This window comes from Poecilia formosa, unplaced genomic scaffold (genome assembly GCF_000485575.1).
Source record: "Poecilia formosa unplaced genomic scaffold, Poecilia_formosa-5.1.2 Scaffold201, whole genome shotgun sequence".
Classification (NCBI taxonomy): Eukaryota; Metazoa; Chordata; class Actinopteri; order Cyprinodontiformes; family Poeciliidae; genus Poecilia; species Poecilia formosa.
In genome coordinates this window covers 830649-852604 of record NW_006800140.1, presented here as the reverse complement: position 1 = coordinate 852604, position 21956 = coordinate 830649, and the positions used below count along the sequence as shown (strand labels likewise).

General features: G+C 37.5%; 1 protein-coding gene and 1 long non-coding RNA gene across 3 annotated transcripts in view; both read left to right on the top strand.

Annotated features, from left to right (window-relative positions):
- The window catches only part of LOC107838021 (uncharacterized), an 82158-nt gene extending 80186 nt beyond the window's left edge, over positions 1-1972 (top strand). The window contains exon 3 of the long non-coding RNA XR_001664077.1: positions 1399-1972. This is a non-coding gene — a long non-coding RNA (uncharacterized LOC107838021). The remainder of the gene's footprint in view (positions 1-1398) is intronic.
- A 1623-nt stretch (positions 1973-3595) lies between these two features.
- rmdn2 (regulator of microtubule dynamics 2) overlaps positions 3596-21956 on the top strand; it is a 35025-nt gene continuing 16664 nt past the window's right edge. The window contains exons 1-5 of one of the 2 annotated variants that reach the window (XM_007566940.2): positions 3596-3714; positions 5062-5170; positions 6954-7394; positions 20582-20744; positions 20815-20917. In XM_007566940.2, the coding sequence (XP_007567002.1) occupies positions 6955-7394; positions 20582-20744; positions 20815-20917 (706 nt within the window). In that variant the 5' untranslated portion in view covers positions 3596-3714; positions 5062-5170; position 6954. Of the gene's footprint in view, positions 3715-5061; positions 5171-6953; positions 7395-20581; positions 20745-20814; positions 20918-21956 lie in introns of those variants that run through there. The other variant, XR_001664080.1, reaches the window with a different exon arrangement.

The window sequence follows — 21956 nt, the reverse complement described above, 5'->3', positions numbered from 1 at the left end:
GTGAAGCAGAAACTTAAGTTTATTTAATGGGTTTCTGTGTTTGAGGAAACTTCAGTTAAAATGTTTGCTGTTTGTGAAACTTTTCCTAAATAATTTCCTAAATTCTTTATAATTTTAGTCACAGTTTGCTAAAAACCACAACACAGTTCTATGTCAGTCCTAAAACTTTAGTCTGTTTTGATGTCAGATAATATTTTATAGCGTATGTAAATATCTGGTTTCAACTATATTTTCTACAACGGCCCAAACTTCCAAAGTTTCATTAGAGTTTAAAATGGGAGGAAACTCTTGATCAGAACCAAACGACCCTGCAGCCTTTCAGCCCGTTTCTCTGCACCTGCAGCCACGGTTTTATTCAAAAACTTTGCATTTCCATTTGAATACCAAATCCCAAATGCGGGTCAAGACTCAGCCGCGCCCAAATCCAGGAGCTTTAATGTGTTTAACATTCAAGTTATGAAAATTTAAAATGGAGCGAATTCTTGTTCTCATGTTTATTATTACATTAAAATGAAAGTAAAAAGTGCTTGTGTTGTATTTTAAACTTTCAACTTGAAGAAGATTGTAAGTTTTCTATAAAAATCTCGGCCTTTTGCATCGGCGGCGGTGGATCAAATTAGTCTTGTGGTCGGGAGACTCAGAATCATTTCAGGAACAAAATGGCCGCCAGGCTGGACTTTGGACCGAGTCGTTCTGATGGCGTTCGACAACAAAATACCAAAACTTTTACAGTGGAAGATCATATTCATTCACTGTCCATTGAAGAAAAAAAGTGTTTTACTTCATTTGAAAATCTAAAAATAGATGTAAAACCAAAAATAGCAACAACAAAAAAAATCTATCTAAAAGGTCATTTTTAAAATTATTTCTATTTTAAACATTTTGTAACTTTTGTGGCTTTAAATGAGTTTTGCTTAGCTGGGATAAATGCGAAAAATCTAAAAATAGGTTTAAACCTAAAAGTAGATAATTGTCAAAATTGTTATTTATTTTATTTATTTTTTAAAGATCTTGTAACTTTTGTGACTTTACTGGTTTTGTTTAGCTGGTTTAAAACCTTAAAATAGTAGCTAATATTGAAAAATTCTTACCTTTTTTAAGGATTTTGTAACCTTTGTGGTTTAAATCGGTTTTATTCGCTGGACTAAATGTGGAAAACCTAAAAATAGGTTCAGTTTGGGTGAAAAGTTTCTATTTTAAGGCCAACTAAAGTTTCTCAACAAACAAATTTCACAGAACAACTTTAGCTGATCACCTAATAAAGACTTCTGCTGACATTAAAATCATTCAGTTGTGTTTTTTCAGACGTGACTCAGGCTGTTGTCTTATTATCGCGCTCACAGGTGCATGCTGGGTAATAACGTGCAGACTGTGTTTATCCTAATCTTTTTATTCCAGGCTGAGCCGCAGAGATGTTGCGTCTCATTCGGTCCAGACTGCTGATGAAACTCATCATTTCCACCAGAGTAAAGTTTCAGCCCCGGAGGAGCAACATGTCTGCCTCTGCAGCGTCATAATCCTCATCCTGCTGCGCATCCAACACTCACTCTGACGGCGCCACCTGCTGGACAACAGCTGCACGACGACAGAAAGGAATGCAGCCTCTTCCGTCTTTTTAAGGCTGTATGTGGAAATCCTTGGAGAATGTAAATGTAAATTGTTTATTGTTTAGACAAAATGTTTTGTTGATGGCTTTAAGGATCTCTTAGAGCGGATGAGTGCAGGAAGTTTTTGTGTTTACTATTGAACTCTGGGTGAAGTACAGAGGAGTAGTTCAAGGCCAGAAATGTGTTGATGTTACATCTGAGAGGATTTTTACAACAACTAAAGTATCATTTTAGCTGAGAAATCACATCCGGAAGTGGCTCAAGGTTCAGTAAATACAAGTTTGTGTGGAGCTTTTCTGACTTTGTGATGTTTTAAAGACGAAGAGGAAGGAAGAGATTAAACCCGGAGTGGTTCTCTGATGCAATCTCACTTTTTCTGGACTTTCAGAAGGCCTGAGCATCAGAGGAGAACCCAAAGGTTTTACTCAAGTAAGAGCTGTACCAATTTTACGTCTTTCTACTCAAGTAAAAGAAAAAAGTAGCTGTCTACTAAAAAGGTGCAAAAGTGACTCAAGTACAGCGTAACTGATCAAAACATTACTATGCTCATCAGATGGACCAAAATATAAAGCTATGTGGTATTTCATAGACAAAGAAGTCAGAATTTTGGGAAAATCCACATTGCTGCTGCTTGTGTTCTCACTAAAACCAGGAATGTGGAGAACATCACCCAGTTCTAAAGTCCTTCCTCTGAGACAACAGGCTTCAAAATACTGCTGTTAGTTTATAAATCACTGAACGGCTTAAAGATCTGCTGTTGTATCAACCTTCCAGACCTCTCAGGTCTTCTGGTTCTGGTTCTGCTCTACATCCCCAGAGCCAGAACTAAACACAAATCTTAAACAAACCTCCAGAAAACTGCAAAACAGCCGACCTTTAAATCTAGACTAAAAGCCCTTAAGAGTTGCTTTTGAAACATAATAAATTAAAGATTGATCAATAATCTATTACTACTGCTGCTCCCTCTGTGTGGCGTCCGGCTGAGAGGAGCCTGTCGACCGTATCAGCTCTTCTTTGACCCAGAGAAGCGAGGCCATGCTGCCTTATCAGCATATCTGCAGGGCCAGCCCCAGGTTTCTCTTTATTTTAGTTTTTTTTTTTTTGTGCTGCCATGCCTCTGGGTTTCAGGTGGGCTTTTTGTTCCTGAATGCAGGCTGTGGGCATGAAGAACAATGCTGCGTTCAGAGAGTGAGGCAGAAACCGCACGTAGCAGCACATTATGTAAGGAAACTCCCGCACCTCCCTGCCTTCATTCCTCTCTGCAGCTAAAAATGTACTTTGTTTACATCTGCCAAAATAAATAAGCACAATTAGAAGTACCTGTTTGAAATACGGTAACTGTTGGGTGTTTGAATTTCTCTCACACGTACATAAGAGATAAAAATAACAGAAGGAAAAAAGACAAAACTCGAGAATAAAATGTTGAATTTCATGGCAATAAAGTGAAACCGAGTAAAGAATAGTTCAACAGCTGATCCATAAAAATCTGATCTTTATTTAGTTCATTTATTTACCTATTTATTTATATTTATTTTATGTATTTATACATTTTTTTATTTTTCCTTAACATCCCAGGTGTTTCTGTGTTTCTCCTATATTTTTATGTTTATTGAGATTCATTTATTAATTATTTTTATTCAGTTGCTTGACTTGCCTTCCAGAGTTGCTTTTATTTAAAACTTCGTTGCTCTTTTGGAAGCTGCAGCTCAGAGGAGGAGCTTCGCCTCGAAGGCGGAGCTAAGTCCACCCAGGCGTTTTGCACAGCTTATTGGTTGCCATGGAGATTAAAGGATTTCTCAAACATGCATGAAAAACATCAAAGGTTTGGCTTTGATGCAGGAAAAAATGATGACGTGAAGCTCAAAATAGTACATTTTACACCATACCTTGTCACTTTTTTTTTTTTTTTTTACCATTTCCCCCCCTAAATTGCATCAACTGTGAACTTTCCTCCATATCAGATTGAACTTAAATCAGCTGGAGCGAGGACGGGTCAGTGCTCTGGCTACAGGTCCAAGGTTGCTGCGATAATGAATGTGTAGCAACATTTCAGGCCACAGTGCACATTAAACCACAAACGCGCTGAAAGGAAAGACTTTCTGCTGAGGTGAGTCTGTTTCAGCTTCATACTGCAGAGTTAAACTCAGAACAATTAAAATGGATCATAAAAGCTTATATGTTTATATTTAGACTTAAGTTTTAATCCAAGGGAGGAAGGGAGAAGTTCAAATATAAAGTTAAAAGGTTTCATGCTCTTGATGTTGTGATGAACTTTGATCATCTGGTTTCTGATTAAACAAGAATTCCTGCAACGCATGGAAAGATAATACAAACAGGTTTAGTGGTTGATAGAAATGACGGGACAAATAATCTGACATGGGGAAAAAAAAAGTCCAAAAAAAGTGGAAGTAAAATAACGTTGATAAAAAGGTTCCCCGTTTCTTGTGCGATTGTAAAAGTTAGACCTGTTTTTTTTTTTTTTAAACACCTCGAATTCAACCTTATAGAAATTCTTTTTTTTCCACACTTAAACTCCTTATTTTAATTTTTCAGCTCTGATAAACCTTTTAATTAATTAAATTTTTAGTTTTGGGTATTTACCAGTTTTAAAAAGACATCTTACTGTTGATCTTTTAAATAATTCAGTTTATTATTTTATTATCTTATGTTTTATATTATTAGATTATTTTATTACTTTAACTTGAATTAATTTTTACATTTTTATTTTATTTAGCAAAATGTGTAAGCAAAGTGAAAGAGTTTCTGCAGTTTCCATGTGTTAAAATTCATGTTTCTTACACTATAGTAATAGTTTGGAAAGACCTGTTGTGAAATTCCCATTTCTGATTAATACTAATTTATTTAAATACATCATGGGAAAACAAAGCCACATTATCTGAAAAGACTAACATTTAAATTTGTATTTATTAATTTTTGTCAAATATGTTTATTTTGTTGGTACTAGACACCATTTAGTCAATTAGTCTATTTTATTTTATTTCTTCTTGAACTACTTTGTTAAATTTTATTTCATTGTTGTAATTAATCCATTCAGTTTGATGGAGCATGTAGCAGCATCATTATGTAAGGAAACTCCCGTTTATATAAACATTTTTTATATAATATTTGTAGTCTGTACCGTATGTTGAATAACATAATTTATTTTGTTGTATTGTTTCTATTGTATCTTAAATTAATTAATTTCCTTTAATTAATTAATTTACTTTTTATATCATTTTACTAAGCAAAAATTTAAATTTATTCACTCAGTTTTTCCTTTAATTTTTTTAACTTTCACTGAAGTCTTTTTTATTACTCTATTTTATTGTATTTATATTTATTCAATTTTGAATTCATTCATCTTATTCATTTCCTCTTATTATTGTAGTTTATTATATTTTTTACTTTGACTTTAATTAATTTATCTTATTTAATTTAATTTAATTTTATTTAGCGTTTACCTGGAACCTTCTATTGTGACGCATAATTCCACACGGAACGTTTTGACCGTTGCACCCGCGAGCTGTCAAATCAACAGAAGTAGCTCCCATCGTACCTGTGAGGTAAGATGTGTCATGATGGAAACTTTCCATTTTTGTTGTAAAACTCCCAGTTTCTGAGTGAAGATGTTGTTGTTGGGTCTAACTGGAAGGAAACCAGTATGAACTGGTTGTGTTAAGCTAAATGCCGCGTTTCAGTGCTAGCTTTGACTTTGTCATCGCTAATTAACGCACCTAGCTTGTTTTGACATTGTTAAGACTTTATGGAGTAAACTTATGAAGCTTAAAGCAAAGTTCAGACGCCGTTTGAAATATTTATTTGAATATTTCGCAGTTCTCGTGTCGGCGGAGGCTAACACCCCCTGGTTCATGATTACATGATTAACATGGTGATCCAATTATCTCTGCAAACTGGCCAGACACAACAACAACACTCTGCAAACTGGGGACTACAGAGATTATTCAGCATGGTGTCGCGTTATTTTTAGACAAAGGTGTCGGAAAGTAGATTAAAATTCAGAAATATGGATCAGTGCTGCAGGGGACTGATGGGAATACATAACAGTATCTGGTTTAAACATACAGTAGCCAAAATAATGAAATCATGATCATTTTAATACATATTTTACCAACAATGTGACATTTATCAAACTGAGCAGAATAGAAATATCCTTTTTTGTCCCACAGTAGGGAAATTCAGGTGCGACAGCAGCAAGTCAGAAGGGAAACAAAAGATGATTTGGTTGTTTTCCTGTTGAAATGTTCCTGGATTTATGTCTCAGTAAAGGTTGAAAGTGCATGAAAGTCCAATGTGCTCAGGTGATTAAAAAAGATGATACACCATACCGTTGTATTAATATTTACGCCTTTTCTTCAAATGTACTGTAATACAGACTGCTATGGGAGATCTTCTGTGCCAACAACCATTTGGATTAATATGAGTTACAACATTTAGTTTCCCTTTGGGATCAATACAATGTTTTGAATTTTAATTTGAATTGAATTTGAGTAAGGAATAAGTCATTTAGTCATGATAAATTCAAACCAGTGCAATATTTTCCATTTCTCTCTTTTCTCTTTCTTTCTACAAAAACCTGATGATAGAAAGAAGTCTTCAGTCTGGTGCTTTGGTCTCAACTACGACAATTTTGTTCACAGAGACTCCATAATTAATTTTATTTGTTGTTTCTGTTGTCTCGTTTATTTATTTTGGCTATTTAAAATGTCTTCCAGTTCCAGTGTTAAATGTTCAATAGAATTTAAAGGTTTTTGAGAATCTTGAGAATGTGTTCCTGCATTATTATTATCCCATCGCCATTATATTACGTGCCGGAACTAATATCGTTTATCGCATTTATCATCCAGTTGAATTTTTTTCTCATGACAGACCTAGTTTTATGTAGGCTTTTGCTAACCCTGATGTAAAAAGAGCTGTCACTATGACAAATGTTGCTGGGCGATAAATTGTCCCAGAAGTTTTTGCAATAAACTGTAAAACTGTTGTTTTGAGATCATTTTCAACTAATGACATAAAAATGCAAGAACATATTCTCAAAAATAAAAAAAACCTTTAAATTCTAATGAATATTTAACACTGGAATCAAAAACATTTTAAATATTCAAAATAAATAAAACAACAGAAACAAATAAATTATAAAGTCTGTACAGAAAATTGTCCTAGTTGAGACCAAAGCACCAAACTGAAGATGTTCATCATCCAGGTGACAAGAGACAAACCAGGAACTAGGCAAATGGAAATTACTGAGTTCCTTTTGATCATGCGATCAATTTATCTATTGATTATTGTGACATTCCTAGCAGCACCGTTTTGTGTGTTTCCCTGCAGGATGGCTCAGACAGACAGCAAGGTTCTGGTTCTGGGGGCGCTGGCCGGAGTGGCCGGCATCAGCCTGGCTGTGGTGTTTTACCGCGGCTTAAGATCCAAGCGCAGAGTCTCCTGGCCGGGCTTCTACCAGAACCGTACCAACGACCCGGGGTCCGGCCTCCTGCTGGTGGACGGCCCTGTTCTGCCCAGGGGTCAGACCGAGGTGCTGGAGCGCCTGGAGGCCCTGATCCAGTGTGTGTCTGACCTGAAGGAAGAGATGAAGGCACTGAAGACGGCGCTGCCCGCCCTGCCAGACCAAGTCAGGGAGGAGCTGAAGGGCCACAGCGAGGCGCGGCGAGTCGGCGCCCAGCACAGGACGGCAGCGACGAGGAGGAAAAGAGCAGCGGGCGCCGCCAGCAGCCCAGAGGGACAGAGCTCAGAGGACGCAGAGAGCGAGGGAGGGTGAGTCTGTCAGGGCAAAATGATCCAAATCATCTCTGCATGCAATCAGCCCCAAAAGGTCTGAAAACTAAAGACCTGGAATATCTGAAAATCTGCTAAAAGTAACTCCAGATAAGAAGTAAATGACACAATAAATAAGAATAAGTAGGAATATAAGGAGCTTCCACACTGCAAAAACATAAAATCTTACTAAGTATTTCTTGTCTAGTTTGTAGTGCAAATATCTTATTACACTTGAAACAAGAGAAAACTAACTTACAAGTAACTTTTCAGCAAATTGTAGGAGCTTGTTTTGAGTCAATTAATCCTTAATATTGATTTAAAAAGTTTCAGTTCCACTGCCAGGTTGACTTTCAACAGGTGCTACAGGTGCTGTGCCAATTACACCTGGTTATTCAGTAGCTCATAGACCAGTTTTAACACCAGTGGTGCTTTTCTGACTGTATCAGTCGCTAACATCTTTGTGGAGAAATTTTGGCCACTTTTCCCCAACATTTTATTGAGGTTTACACACATTTGTTGTTGCTTGACTTAAACCACTAATTTAAGTGGTTTAGTGTCAGTACATTTTATTTATTGTTAGTTTTGTCAGTTTCAAGTTATTTCAGTGACCATTAGCAGTTTTCTCCATGTGTTTGAATCTGAATATGATTCCCATCTTAAGTTAGTTAAAATAAATTATCAGTACGTACTTTGGCGACTTAATTACAACAGACTCCAGGACTTAAAACATAAACAATGAGCCTAGCTAGCGCGTCGTGTCCAATTATGGAGGAAATTATAGTTTCTGTTGGTTATTTCCCCTTTTTAATTCAGCATAAAGGTGAATGGATTTTCTTCCCCACCTGTGGAACCAGTTCGATCGTTTTATGCTTCAAATTACCGTGTGACACATTAGCCTAAGGTGCTGGATAGAAATGGCAGAATAATCAACGGTGAACCGGCACCTTGAACCCACGCCAGCCTCAGATTGAGTAAACAGCAGATGGGTTTCTTTTTCCTTTTAAAAGGTTTGCCTTATGAAAACAAACACCAGCAGCAAAGTGACAGAGATTAATCCAAGGTCTGGAGGCGGGACTGGAGTTTCTCTTGTGCTTGATTCATTTACCACAAATGAACAACTGAGAAAACGCATCAGAAACAGTTTTTCACTTAAACAGGGATTTGTCTGCTTTGACGAAAACAGACAGTTTTGCTAACTATCTTCTTGCAGCGTGACGTCATGCGTGGAGGGCATTTTTATATTAATCCCCTCAAATTTTATTTAATCCTCATGGTTTAGGTTTTTCCAGCAGCAGGCATTCTGGACGGTTCCTTCTGTCTTTTCTTGTCTTTTCTAGTTTAAAGAGAAAAGCAGCTTGATATATTTGACTGGCAACTGATCAGAAAACTGAGCGTGGAAAACAAGAAAGGTGGAACATCAGAAGCTTTTTTTGTCTTCTATCTCCATTTAAAATAAGTTATTTTAACTTAGGTTTTAATAATAATGACTGAAAAACAGATTACATTTGTAAAAAATAAAAATGAAATTAGATTTTTCTTTCTCACCTTCACTTCAACTCTCTGAAAATCATTGGGCTGAAATATTCAGTGTCATGAATTGTTTTAGATGCTAATGTGACTTTTAGCCAGTTGAACCAAAGCTCAAGTTGGACATAAATAATATTCATCCAAAGGTCAAAGGTCACAGAGGGATGGAAGAACTGATGAGAAACAGGGGGATGAAGAAAATAGACAGATATTGTTGCAATATTTTTTCAGTATGATGCAACTCTAGTCATGTATGGTAATCAAATAAAATTAAAAACTATGGTTGGCATTCATTAAATTCGTTTTTTGAATAAAAATTAAACATTTTATTGCCTAAAATGCAACAACACAGGATTCCTTTAGTGAAAAAAAGAAAATCCTTTCTGCTTGACTCAACAGCAGTACAGTGTAGGATTGATCTGGTTATTGTTATTTTAGATTATTTGATGAATAATTGGACAGCAAAAGGTGATTAATAGATTTTTTTTTTAAAGAATTTGAATCAGGTGATGCTAACATGCATTTAAGGAGTTCTGGGTAGAAGACAAATGTTTTTGTTGTCTTAAATGATAAATGTGCAGTTAGTTGCTGCTCTGAAGGTGTTGTTCTTTTAGCAAATAGCCTTTTTCAGAGTCTGTATATTCCAGTCGCTAAATTAATTGGCTATTATTTTAACACTCGATTAATTGTTTTGGTCCTACATATTATGATTGCCAGAAACACAAAAGTTGTAATAGTAGCCAAGTTTGTATAATTTTTTAATAGCAGGTGGGGGGCTGCACAAAATCAGTCCAAGGGCCACAAGTGGCCCCCAGGCCTCACTTTGGGCACCCCTGGCTTGCATCACTACCTGAGTGAATGTTGCGTAACCCGACTGAAGCCGGGCGTCGCCCAGAGCCTGCAGCTCATTTATTTCAGGTCATGCATGTTTGTTGAAGTGGGATCCAGACGGCTGATTGGTGGAAAACGGCTACACATCACACGGCACGTCTTTCATAACGTTTCAGGAACATTTCAGCTCGGCCGGCGTGCGATGTTACAACCAGCCGTGCCACTGGCTGGCAGAGCAGCTGCGACGCGGTTCGCTGGTGTCTGCTTACAGCCGGCAGCCACATCAGATGCTCTTAATTACAGCTCAGGTTTAAAAGAAATCACCAAACGCACACACCTCTCATAATTAAAGAACCTAACGCTCTGTCATTTCTACAGACAGTGTGTGTGCGTGCGTGCGGTGATGAAAGGGAGTGTGTTCTGTGTTCTGTTCGCCTACCGGAGCGAGACAACGTCTCTAATCCTCTGCATGCTCAGGTTTTGCTCACACTGCAAAAACACAAAACATAACCAAGCATTTCTGGTCCTGCTCCTAATGAAAATATCTCAGTTCACTTTAAATAAGACAGAATTACCTTTAAAGTAACTTCCCAACAACAAATATGAGCTTGTTTTAAGTAAATAATTCCTTAATTAAAAAGTTCTAGTTCCACTGGCAGATTATTTCACTTATAATATGGGAAAAGTGACTTGAAATAATCTGTGTAACGAGAACTTTTTCATCAGTTAATCAATCAATAGATCAATCAATCAATTAATACTATTAGTACACTTAAAATAGTTCTAGCTTATTTTGAGTGTACTAAGATATTTGCACTAGAAACTAGACTAAAATTGTTTTTGTGTTTTTGCAGTGTGCTCATCATTTTTAAAGCACATTGTTACCCTCCAGTCAAACCTAATGTTACAGTCGAAGTTTACGGGGAAGAAAAAAGTTTTCCATTCGAATTGTTTGGAAATATTTTCTCCATCATGGCAGCAGATTACCAACAGGGGGCGCCAGTGAAATAGAAACAGCAGCATGTTGTGTTGCTGCTGAAAATGATGGATGTGTGTGAAAGCATGACTTTATTGCACTCTGGAAGTGATCAGTTATGCAAGCCTAATGGTTTTTGTTGCTTTTTTCCCTTGTCTCTTTAGACCAATATTGTAATTATTATTTTATTATTACTTCAGTTTGTCCTTCGTGTTTGCAGAGGTCGCTCACCTGTGACCAGTGTGGCAGTTTGAGCCCAACTGCAGGGTCACGATGCACATCAGTTCTGCAGAACTGTTAGCTGTTTATGTCACAGAGACTCGCTCTCTGTTCGAAAGGAGATCCATCAATCACGCCGCCGTGAGCCAAGATGTCAGCGCCACCATCTGTAGACGTCCTGTAGGAACTTGTAATTCGTTAAACAGTTCCCGCTGAGTTTATTTGGATCACATCGCCGTAGCTCAAGGACATTACCACCTCTCCTTTTTTTCTCTTCCAAAAAAATAGCATTTCTGACACTGGATAGTTGTTGATTTAAGCAGATGTTAGGCAGAGTTTTGTTTGTGTGTGGGGCAAGCCTGTTCAGAAATGTTAAGAAGAGGAAAAAGGCGCTCATTGTCTGCTTTGTGATTAAAAGCTTTAGTCGAGCTTCCACATGACGTCATTCAGGCTTTGCTCCACACCTGTCAGATCGCGAGACGTTCACCTCCGTATCGCCGGATTAATTGGAGGCGCTCAGCCAAACACATTTATTCATCTTGGTTTTTCCCGGGGCCTCCGTTTACGCTGTGAACAGAGGAATAACATGTTTGAAGAGTCTGACCACCTACGACTGTGTATTTAATTGATTACTCAACATTCAATTAGGGCTGGACAATAAACCAGAGCCAATTTCCAAATGTAATTGATTTTTTAAATTTTTTGTTTTTTTCAAAAGACTTGTAAAAGTGGCTTTTATTCAGTCATCAGTTGTAGGACAAAGTTTTTGGGTAAGCCTAAAAGAATTACGAGAAAAAGTTGTTTTGATGAGAAAAGCGCTTCCATAAAGTTATCAAAATATGTCGGGACCAGCTCAGTCAGTGTGGGTCTTTCTTTGAAATAGACTCAGTTTCAAAGCTCATTTCAAAGTCTTGCTGCTGATAATAATTTGATGATGTATTAAAAGATTAAAGGGGAATCTATTATGCAAAATTCACCTTTTGCATGTTTTTATTTATGCTTCCATTTGAGCCTCAACTGTTTTTAAAAGCAGCTCAAGTGCTTAAAAAACATCCAGACATTTTCTGGCAATAAATGAATGTCTTTTGGTGTCTGAAAAATGAGTCGTTTCAAAAACCTCCTGTTTATTGAGTCACACTGAGCCGTTACCTAGCAACCCCAATGAAGCCCACCCCGTTACCTAGCAACCCAAGCTGAGCTCCATCATGCATTCACTGTACAATGGCTGCTGGAAAGGACAAGTGCTTTCCATCCAGGAACAACTCGCTGCATTAGTGTTGGTTGTGCAGGAGGCTCCACTTCAAACTTTCTATCTAAGAAACTTTTTATTTTATAAAAATTTTGTTCAGTTGAGCCGAAAACAATTTGATGGCTTACTTTTAATACAGAAAACGCGCAAAATCCTTTAAACGTTTTGGATCTACGATGAATATAATCCCTTCCCAGCAACAACAAAAAGAAATATGTATTAATATCGGGCGACTTTATTTGCTTCAATGTAGTTTGTTTTTTTCTTGGCCTGTGAATACTTGACTCTGCAGTTCAGCTGATGTGACAAAAAGTTTACTGGACTCTCATTCTGCAGGTGGACGTCAAGAGAAACCGCCACGTTCAGTATATCTTTGATGGAACGTTGTTGCCAAAGGTATTTTTTCATATGGGATTGTGTAAACTGAGTTTCCACTCCGTTTTTTCCCCCTTGGCTATTTCTGGAACAAAGTTTCACCACATCCAAGCGGAGATGCTATTTATAGCCGTACAGTAGAGACGAAACCGGCAGCAATAAAAGAACCACTGCTTCCTTCATTACCGCCTTGTGATGTCGTCTCCTGGTTGTGACAAACAGGTGACAGATTTTTTTATTCACCTGCTGAGGCGAACAAAACTTTTCTGTTTCACAAAACATTTCATCAACTCATTTGTACTCGTATTAAACGAATGGCCTGAACTTTTGGATAGAAAATGCTTGATAAATTAATCTTTTCAAGTTGAGTCAATGTGAAAAAGTTGAGTATTAGACTAGCCAACAAGTTATCCCACAATGCATTGTGGGATAGCTAATTAAGCCACTTTCTTCATTTTGTCACAGAAATGTGTTTTAAGATGTTTAAGGGAGACTCCGAAGCTTCATCTGTGCCTGGGGTGTCCAAACTTTTTGTCATGTATCCAAATTGTTGAGTCAAAATTATTTACAGGCCAAGAAGAAAATAAAACTAAGAAAAAGCAAATAGTTTTTTTTATTGGAAAAGGATTTTATTCATCGTAGATCCAAAACATTAAAATGTTTTTAAATGTTTTGTGTATTTAAAAAAAATGTATCTAATGGAATAAAAGTATAAATTTGTTAAAACAGTTAAAAACAGTTTCTTAGATGTGAGGTTTTTAGGAAACTTTGAATAATTAATTGAGCGTACTGCACTGTTTGATCACAAGGATCAATTGGAATGTATGATTAAATTTAAATTTAATTTTTCTTTGTGCGATTCCATGTTAAATTAACTGAAATGAAATGAAATTATTTTCAGGTACAGGAACAGGATTTGAGTCACTTTCTTTCTAAATGCTTGCTACATCTGGCCAAGTTAAATACGTTTTAATAAAAGCTGATTTGAGTGAAGCCAAGTTGGATTTTCAGTAAATTCTCAGCATTACGACAATTAGATAGGAAAAAGTTTTGATTTAAAATAAGTAGCGAGGGGAAGGGCAGTAGGCCAGTTACGCTAGCTTGACTTTGACAACCTTAACATGTAGATGTGCTGTGGAATTTGGTGTTTCGGTTCATTTAAAAAAGGCGACCCACACGCCAGCTCTCTGTCTGCGGGTCGCATCACAGATGTTTAAATTAGCTAATCAACCACCACCGTGTTAGATTAACTAAATGCAACGATCAATGTCAAGCCTAAAAACATAAAACTGTAACGGACTGAATGTTGGAAAGGTTTGCGTGTTTTTTTTGGTGTTGAATCCTGATACACTAGTGGAGCTGTTGTCAGCCTGTTGCTATGGCAACGAGTCTGCGTGTAGCAGCCGACACAGAGAGAGAGAAAAAAGAAAAGGTTTTCAGTTGTTTTTTAACGTTTTTTCTGCGTTATTTCTTGCTTCGCTGTGGCGAACTGCACTGAATTAATAATATAACTCCAGGCGTTATTTTGTTAGTTGTTCCACCACAGCAGCGCGGCAACGGATGGATGTAAGAATCGCCTTTTTTCCGGATGTAAACAATAACACGAAGTCTCAAGTTTCAAGTCTAAAAAATGAACCTTAGGGTGTTTATTTACAACATAGTCAAATTTATTAAGTTATACTCACAAGTTAATAAAACTCTGTTAACTTAAGCTAACATTTTGAGGCAACAGGTTTGAATATATTTAAGTAAAGACAACTACTTTTACAGCAAAGTTTTATGTAATTTTATGTCATTAAACATGAAATTATCAATTTAATGAAGTTGTGTAAACTTAAGCTGTATGGTTTTCACATACTACCATTTTTTCAAGGCACCAAGTTTTCTTAAGCTTTTTAAGTAAATTCCACTCACTACGTTTTACAGTGTAGGGGTAAACCCTGCATTAGAATCCCTGTTCAGCTTTCAGGAAGGGATGGGGGCTAAATAACTGGACTCCCTCCAGTCAGTCAGGCATTGTTTAAGGCAGCCTTTCATTGATACTGTCAACAGTCGATGAATAAGTTGGACGGCATGTTCCCAGGCCCAGAGATGTTGGGATGGTAACTCTTGTTTGTTTTGAACAGGGTAACCACAGAGACTGGCACCACTAAGCTCTTTTGAGACATCCTTTCTTTGCCCCTTGGGGTCTTCAAACCGAGTGGCTGATTCCCAGCCCCGGTAGAAAATTAGAGTGCAGCTCTCCTAATCCTCGACTTTTTACAAAAGGTGGAGTGTTGCAAGGTGGCATTCAGTCGCGGCATTTTGAATGTCTGCTTGAATCTGAATACGGAGCAACAAAACAGGATGAAGAAGCAAAGAGTTTTAGTCCAGAGCTGAAAACCTGAAAAGGGCTTGGCAATAAATCAGTAGCAATATACATCAGGATGGACACGTCTTCAATATCAACAGATGATAAAGTCTGAACCGTGAATGATCCGCGCCATCTCAATAGGCAAACGCATGTGCTTGGGGACAAACAAAATGGCCGCTGTCGGGATCGACCCGTATGAGGCAGAGAAGGAAAATGTCAGACGATGTGGAGAAGCTGCCGCCGATCTCATGCTGTGATAAAATTTATAGAGAACAGAGAGCGTAGAAAATGGAGGAGCTTCACGGCCTGATTGGACGAATACAGTCAACGATTAAACAGATTTGGGAAGGAAATACAAAACTATTCATGTGAATAACAAGGTTCTGTCAGCTGCAAATTTCCCGGAAGCATCGTTCTCATGTGATGTCACATTTCTGGGAAATTTGTAGCAGACAGCCATCTTGGTAGGTATCCGTAACTAAATGTCATGGCAGTTGCTATGGAGTTGCTACGACAACGATAAACAAGCAACAAGCTCAGAACTAACTTGTTCCCATCTAACTTATAAACAGTATAACAACATTACAATTATTACCAGTCCTCTGCCCACCTCTGTGTAATACTAAGATAAATACCAGTGACATTTACCTTCGTACTAAGAGACAGTAAGATAAGACAGACGTGTGGCCTTGTTGGTTTACGAAAGCCTACACTGCAAAAACACAAACTCTTACCAAACAGTATTGGTGTAGTTTCTAGGGTAAATATCTTAGTTTTGTCCTATTTTGGGTTTGCTAACTTAAAAATAACTTTTTAGTGACACACAGAGGCTTGTTTTAAGTAAATAATTAGCTATGTTAGATTATTTCACTTGTTTTCCCATGTTTTAAGTGAAATAACTAGCACTTTTTCATCAATATTTATGAATTATTTACCTAAAACAAGCATCTATATCTTGCTAAAAAAGTTATTTTAAGTTAGTTTGTCTTATTTCTAGTGTGCAAAGATATTTGGACTTGAAACTAGACCAAAATTTCTTGGTAAGATTTTGTGTTTTTGCAGTCTATGAGGCAACATCATTTCTGATTTTTTTTAAACTGTTGTGAGCAAATTATCTGTAGATATTTGACTACACAGAGGAAAACAGAGTTTTATATGGTGACGATACGCCTGGTCAGCTATTAAGTTCATATTTAGCAATATTTTGACATCTTTTATCAGAGGCGGTCACTTCCAAAGTCTGCAAAGAAAAATAACGGCTCCAAAACAAGCTAACGCACATTACATAAACATGGTGATACAAAAACATCCTTAGTGTCTTCTTTCTTTCAACATACGAGATTCATGAGCCGTGCAGTGGCGTGACAGGAATGCACCGATCACTCGGTCCTGCGCTGCGTGTTTCTCCAGCTCCACTAAGCAAATAACTGGAGGGAGGCAAAGCTGACTGCTGAATGAAGAAAGGGTACAGAACATGAATGAATCAGGGAATGAATGGGCGAACGGCGCAGCTCAACAGAAGATCGGCCACTTTTGTTGCAGCTCCTTGTGATTTTGTGCGACTAGACTAAAACGAAAAAAAGCGACCACAAGAATGAGGGTAAACACGAAAGCACGCCCATTTAGATCTCTTTTAAGCTGAGGTGTGTTGGCCAACGAATAATTTGAGTTTTGGGTTTTAGGGTTTATTTGGGGAGTTAGCATAAAGATGAAGGCTGTTAAAAGGATTTAGCGCTTTATCCTAAAATTATAGAATGAAAACAGACGGAGATTAAAGTTCCTGATAGCGTTAAGTCTGGATGCTCTTCCACTTTTCTGCAGAAATGCTGCGTGTGAGGAAAATGAAGGCCAGGAATTAGCTGCTGTTTCTTCTGCCGAGTCTGAAAATTAACGTGTGGCCTTTGCAAATATGTAACTTTGGATTAAATGACACGACTTCAGGTTCCTGACACTTCCTGCAGCATTTCAGTCGGACTAAGGTCTAAACTTTGACTAGACCATTTCAAGACATTGCGTCTTGAATCAGCCATGTTGCTGTCGTCTTGTTTCTGTATTGGGGGTCATTGTCCTGTTGATGATCCAGTTTGGGTCTCATTTTCCTTCAAAATGCTGTTGAGTACAGAGGAGTCATGGTGCTGTGGCTGCACAACAAGCCCAAATCATCACCCAGCCACCACCGTGCTTAACAGGACAAATGAGGTGTTAGTACTGAGATATTGTGATTAATTTCTCCTCGCAACCCTTTCAAATGAATCATACTTATTCAGTGTTTTTCCAACTTTACCACAGTAAAACTTTATTGTTTGACATTCCAACTAAAACCCATAGAGTCGGGGATGAAGCGCTGATCTTTGGAGGAATTTATTGGGCCTCCTGTAAAGATTGGCTGCTGTCCTTTAGTGACTTTCACACCTTATTCTTTGTTCACAAAGATATGTGTGCTCATATCAGTCTCATTCACACAAACCTCTTCAAGCGCGTCTACAAATCTTTGCAGTTCTCGTTGAGCGTGGGTGAGCCGAGCAAGTTGGTGCCTTGCCTCCGGAAAGCCAGCCTTCACAGAGGGGCCACATAGACAGCGTACAGGTGAACTTTCACCATTTTGAGTAAAAGGTGACATATTCAATCTGCGCCGAATTCAATGTGTCACCTATAAACCTAGCTTGACCTGTCTTTGCTACCAGTAGCTGTATCCATCGCTCTTCTGCAAAATGGCCGACTACAGTTTCCACAAAATAAATGTAGGCTCTCGTATAACAGTCTGTCACTCCAACGCCTGAATAAAACGCCACTGTCTCCTTGATTAAATTATGAACATATGTTATATAACTGCAGTGATTTTTAATGACTTATCACATGAAAAAGTTTGATTTTAATTTAATTTCTCATTTAATGGAAACACCGCAATGGTAAAATTGTGTTTTTTCCCCACATTAGTAGAATAGCAATAGAGATTTACTCACATTTGTAACAGAAATGCAGCTACTGATGGATGATATAAATGGCGTTGAAGGTGAATCCTCTCCTTATAAATAAACAGTTATCTGTGCCAAGTTCACTGTGTCACCTATAAACCTAGCTTAACCTGTCTTTACTATCACTGTTACTGATGTGTTTTTTAAAAAACTATTTAAAATAAATAAACAAGCAACGCTTAGCCTGACGGGGGTCAACTAAAGCCTGGCAGCCCGCCAGGCTTTGGGGGAAACCCTGGATGTTGGTAACTTTAGAACCTGCTGAACCAGATTATTTTATTCTGCTCTGATTTGTAAATCCTCCGATTTAAACTGGATGTACTTTCTATTTTATCATTACATTATTTAGACGTTGAACTCTGAGGTGATTCCAGATGCATTTCCTGCCTGGCATTGTGCTAACACTCCTCAGAGCTCCACAACGGCAAGCTGCCAAAGCGCCTTCGTTTATGAGGCGCTTCTCTCATCAGTTAATAAAAGGTTTTAATCAGGAACATTTGGCTGCTATTTTCCATCTTTAATCCAATAGAAGTGTTTCCATTGTGGCTCTGTTAATAAATAACGTGGTGTAGAGCAGGATTTCTTGATCCCAGAACACAGGCATGTCCCGATTCGTACTGAGTAAAATGAATAAAACCTCTGCAGTGCATCACGGTCAGAGTGTGTGTTATTGGGTGGAGTTAGCATGCGGCGTTTGCATGAAACACCTGTCGGACCTACATTGTTCCTGTCTGCGACCCGCTCTGACACATCCCCTCTAAACCGTGCCTCACGGCCCCAAATATTCTCTAACCACCAGTGACGCACATGCAGCTGCTGCCAACACTTAATAGACGCTTTTCATGGTGTCTGCATCTTTGATTCTTACCTTTTAACTTTATTACATCTATATTTCTACCTCTGGCTTTCAAGCGTTGGCTTTGGGTGTTGGTGCAAGCTTGCGCCTCCGATTGAAAAGGCTCCATAAAAGGTGTAATGCGAGCGTTGCGTGCCGTGCCCTGCTGAACGAGTTCCCCCATGTTCCTGGAAACTCTTCAGGTGTCGGACGTCAGCCACTAAAAATTATAAACAATTAAGTTACCCCACTTATGTAAACATACCAGGTGCCGTTTTTGTGTGCAAACATGACGTGAAGATTGATCTGGTTTAATCACCACCTGGTAGCATGTGGTTTATTGAAAATGCTCGTTATGACAAGATTGCTCTGAATGTTGATTAGTGAGAAGAAAAATCTCACAAGAAGATTATTGTTTCTTCATTGAGAGCAAGAAGGTGGAAACTTTCAGCCAGTTTGTTGGTTTACCAAATTTAGCATCCTGCCAGTAAAAGCAGTTTGTATTAAATCAGAGTTTCTCAAACGTTTTCACTCAGAGATCACATTATGTTAAATTGCCCCTCAATAACACAACATGTTAATAAATACAACCTGAAGAGTAATTAGTCCCTTAACTCATTAATTGTTGCTTTCTTTATTTGGTAAATGTGAATGGCCACAACAAAACCACTGAGTTATTTTCAGGTTCTTAAAGTGTGGATTAAGCTTTCCAATGACATATTTTAATTTTCATGAGTTTGATAAGTTGTTCTTTTACTACCAAGTTTTGTGTGTGTACTCAAAACATTTCAGGGCTATTTGTAACTGAGAAGCACAATAAAAGAAAAAAAAAAACAGACTTGCTTTGCCAGAAACAAAAATCCTCTTCTGCACTATTAAATACAAAAATTATCCACCCATTTCTATCATTTGTGTTTATTTGTTGTATTTAGTTAATTTAAGTTAATTATTTTTAAGTAATTAAAAATAATAGCCGTTGACGTTGGGCAGAGAATTATAAGTAAGCAAAGTCGTAAAAAACAAAGAACAGTTCTCACCAACTGAGAAGTGTCAAAAGAACTGAACCGTTGGTGAACGACAGGAATGACTTGGCTTCCTCCGGTCTTATAAGTAATCCTGGAGTTGTTTTCTTTCCTCCGGTATCTTCACTTTTTCTTTTGAGTGACCCGGTTTTAATCCACTTATTCGTTATTATTTTAAACACAATCCTTTGCTAAACTAACCGTAGCGTCGCACTTTGTGATGACGTCACGGCAAATAAACGGACGTTTACATGCAGTACCTTTATGACCACCAGGGGGCGCCCACAGAACCACAGTTGGAGAAAGACTGTTCTTCCTGCTTTACTGATATTTTTTTATCGATGTAAAAGATTACAAGTCAGTTCTTTGAAACTTGTCCAGAATCTTTTTTATTAGTATTTTTAATATTTCTTTTGTTCGCTTCATTGTGAGATATGTAGAAGAAAAAACGAGCACTTTGTGTTCACTCAACTCCTTCTGTCTCAGTTCAGTCCCCAAAATAACCACATGCAGCCTCAAACTATGAGAAAAACTTGTTTTAGGTTTGATGATCCCCCTAATATTACCAACTTTCAACGAGGAAATGGTTCAATTACATTTCAAAATGCCAAAAATAATAAAAATGCATAAAAATCAATGTTATTAATTTTCAGCCTAGGCTAAAACACCCCCATAATTTTCATAATAGTTTTATAAAGTGTATAATCTTGGGACATTTAAAACTTCCCCAGAGGTTAAAGCACATTTCTCATCTACATTAGCTACAAATTGCAGCTTTGAGTCGATAAAACCTGTTATTTCATTGATTGATTGTGATTACAGGTACATGACGGCGCTGACAGACTCCGAGGATGAAGAGCAAAGCGATGAAGAGCAAACTCCAGACAAGCTATCCATCCTCCTCGACAGAATCGACCGCTTGCGTCAGGGCGGCGAGTCGGACAAAAGGGAAAGCCTGAGCGTCCTTCTGGAGCAGAGAGACGAGGTGAGTTTACTTTCTCTGCCAGTGGGGCAGAAAACATGGCGGCGTCTCATGATGTGGTTCACTTCTGCAGTTTGGGCAGAACTCAGAGTTCCTGTGGCGGCTAACCCGAGCGTACTGCGACGTTCACGACGTCAGCGCCACTCTGGAGGAGAAAAAGACTCATGCAGAAAACGGTAACTTAAACATCACAAGACTCACTCTGAATGTTTTTTAACAGTTATTACATCTAAAATATTAATCAGCAGATTATCTGAAGGTTTTATAGAGATTTATTTGGACTTTAACTCAATTTCCAGTCCAGTCCTAACAAAACTGAACAGATTCCCAAGTCTGAACAGATTCTTTACTTTAAATTGATTCTTTACTCTGAACAGATTCTTGACTCTGAACAGATTCTTTACTTTAAATTGGTTCTTTACTCTGAACAGATTCTTTACTTTAAATTGGTTCTTTACTCTGAACAGATTCTTTACTCTGAACAGATTCTTTACTTTAAATTGATTCTTTTCTCTGAACAGATTCTTTACTCTGAACAGATTCTTGACTCTGAACAGATTCTTTACTTTAAATTGATTCTTTACTTTAAATTGATTCTTTACTCTGAACATTCTTTGAACAGATGTTTGATTCTAAAAAGATTCCTGTCTTTGAATAACTGTTGTCTCTGAACAGATTCCTTTCTGAAAATACTCTTTACTGTGAGTCGAGTCCTCAATCTGAACAGATTCTTTTTGAACAGATTCTTTACTCTGTGATCCTTGTGGTCATTTAATTTCTATTTTCCACGGCTGAGCTGAAAAGTCTGGAAGTATTCTTTTTCAGTTCAAGAAAAGTGTGGAAAATATTTAAATTAACTTTAGAAAAAATATCCAGAATTTCTTCCATTTTCTCAAAAAGAAAAATTTAACAAATGTTTAATTTGCCTCATCACAATTTTTATAATTTAACACATTAAGTTTTGACTCAATTGATACTCATTTATTTATTTTATGGTACTTTTTGAGGCTAGAAACTTAAAACTAAATTGGTGTTAATCTGGTTAAAATGCTGAACAAAGTATTAAAACTACCATTAAATGTGTTTGAAATTAGGAATTTTAAAATATGCATTGATTACGCTTAGACTTCACTTTTATGGCATTATTGTATAATGCCATAAATTAGATATGGCATTATGTAATTTATAATTAGATAAATTAGATAACGATGCCTA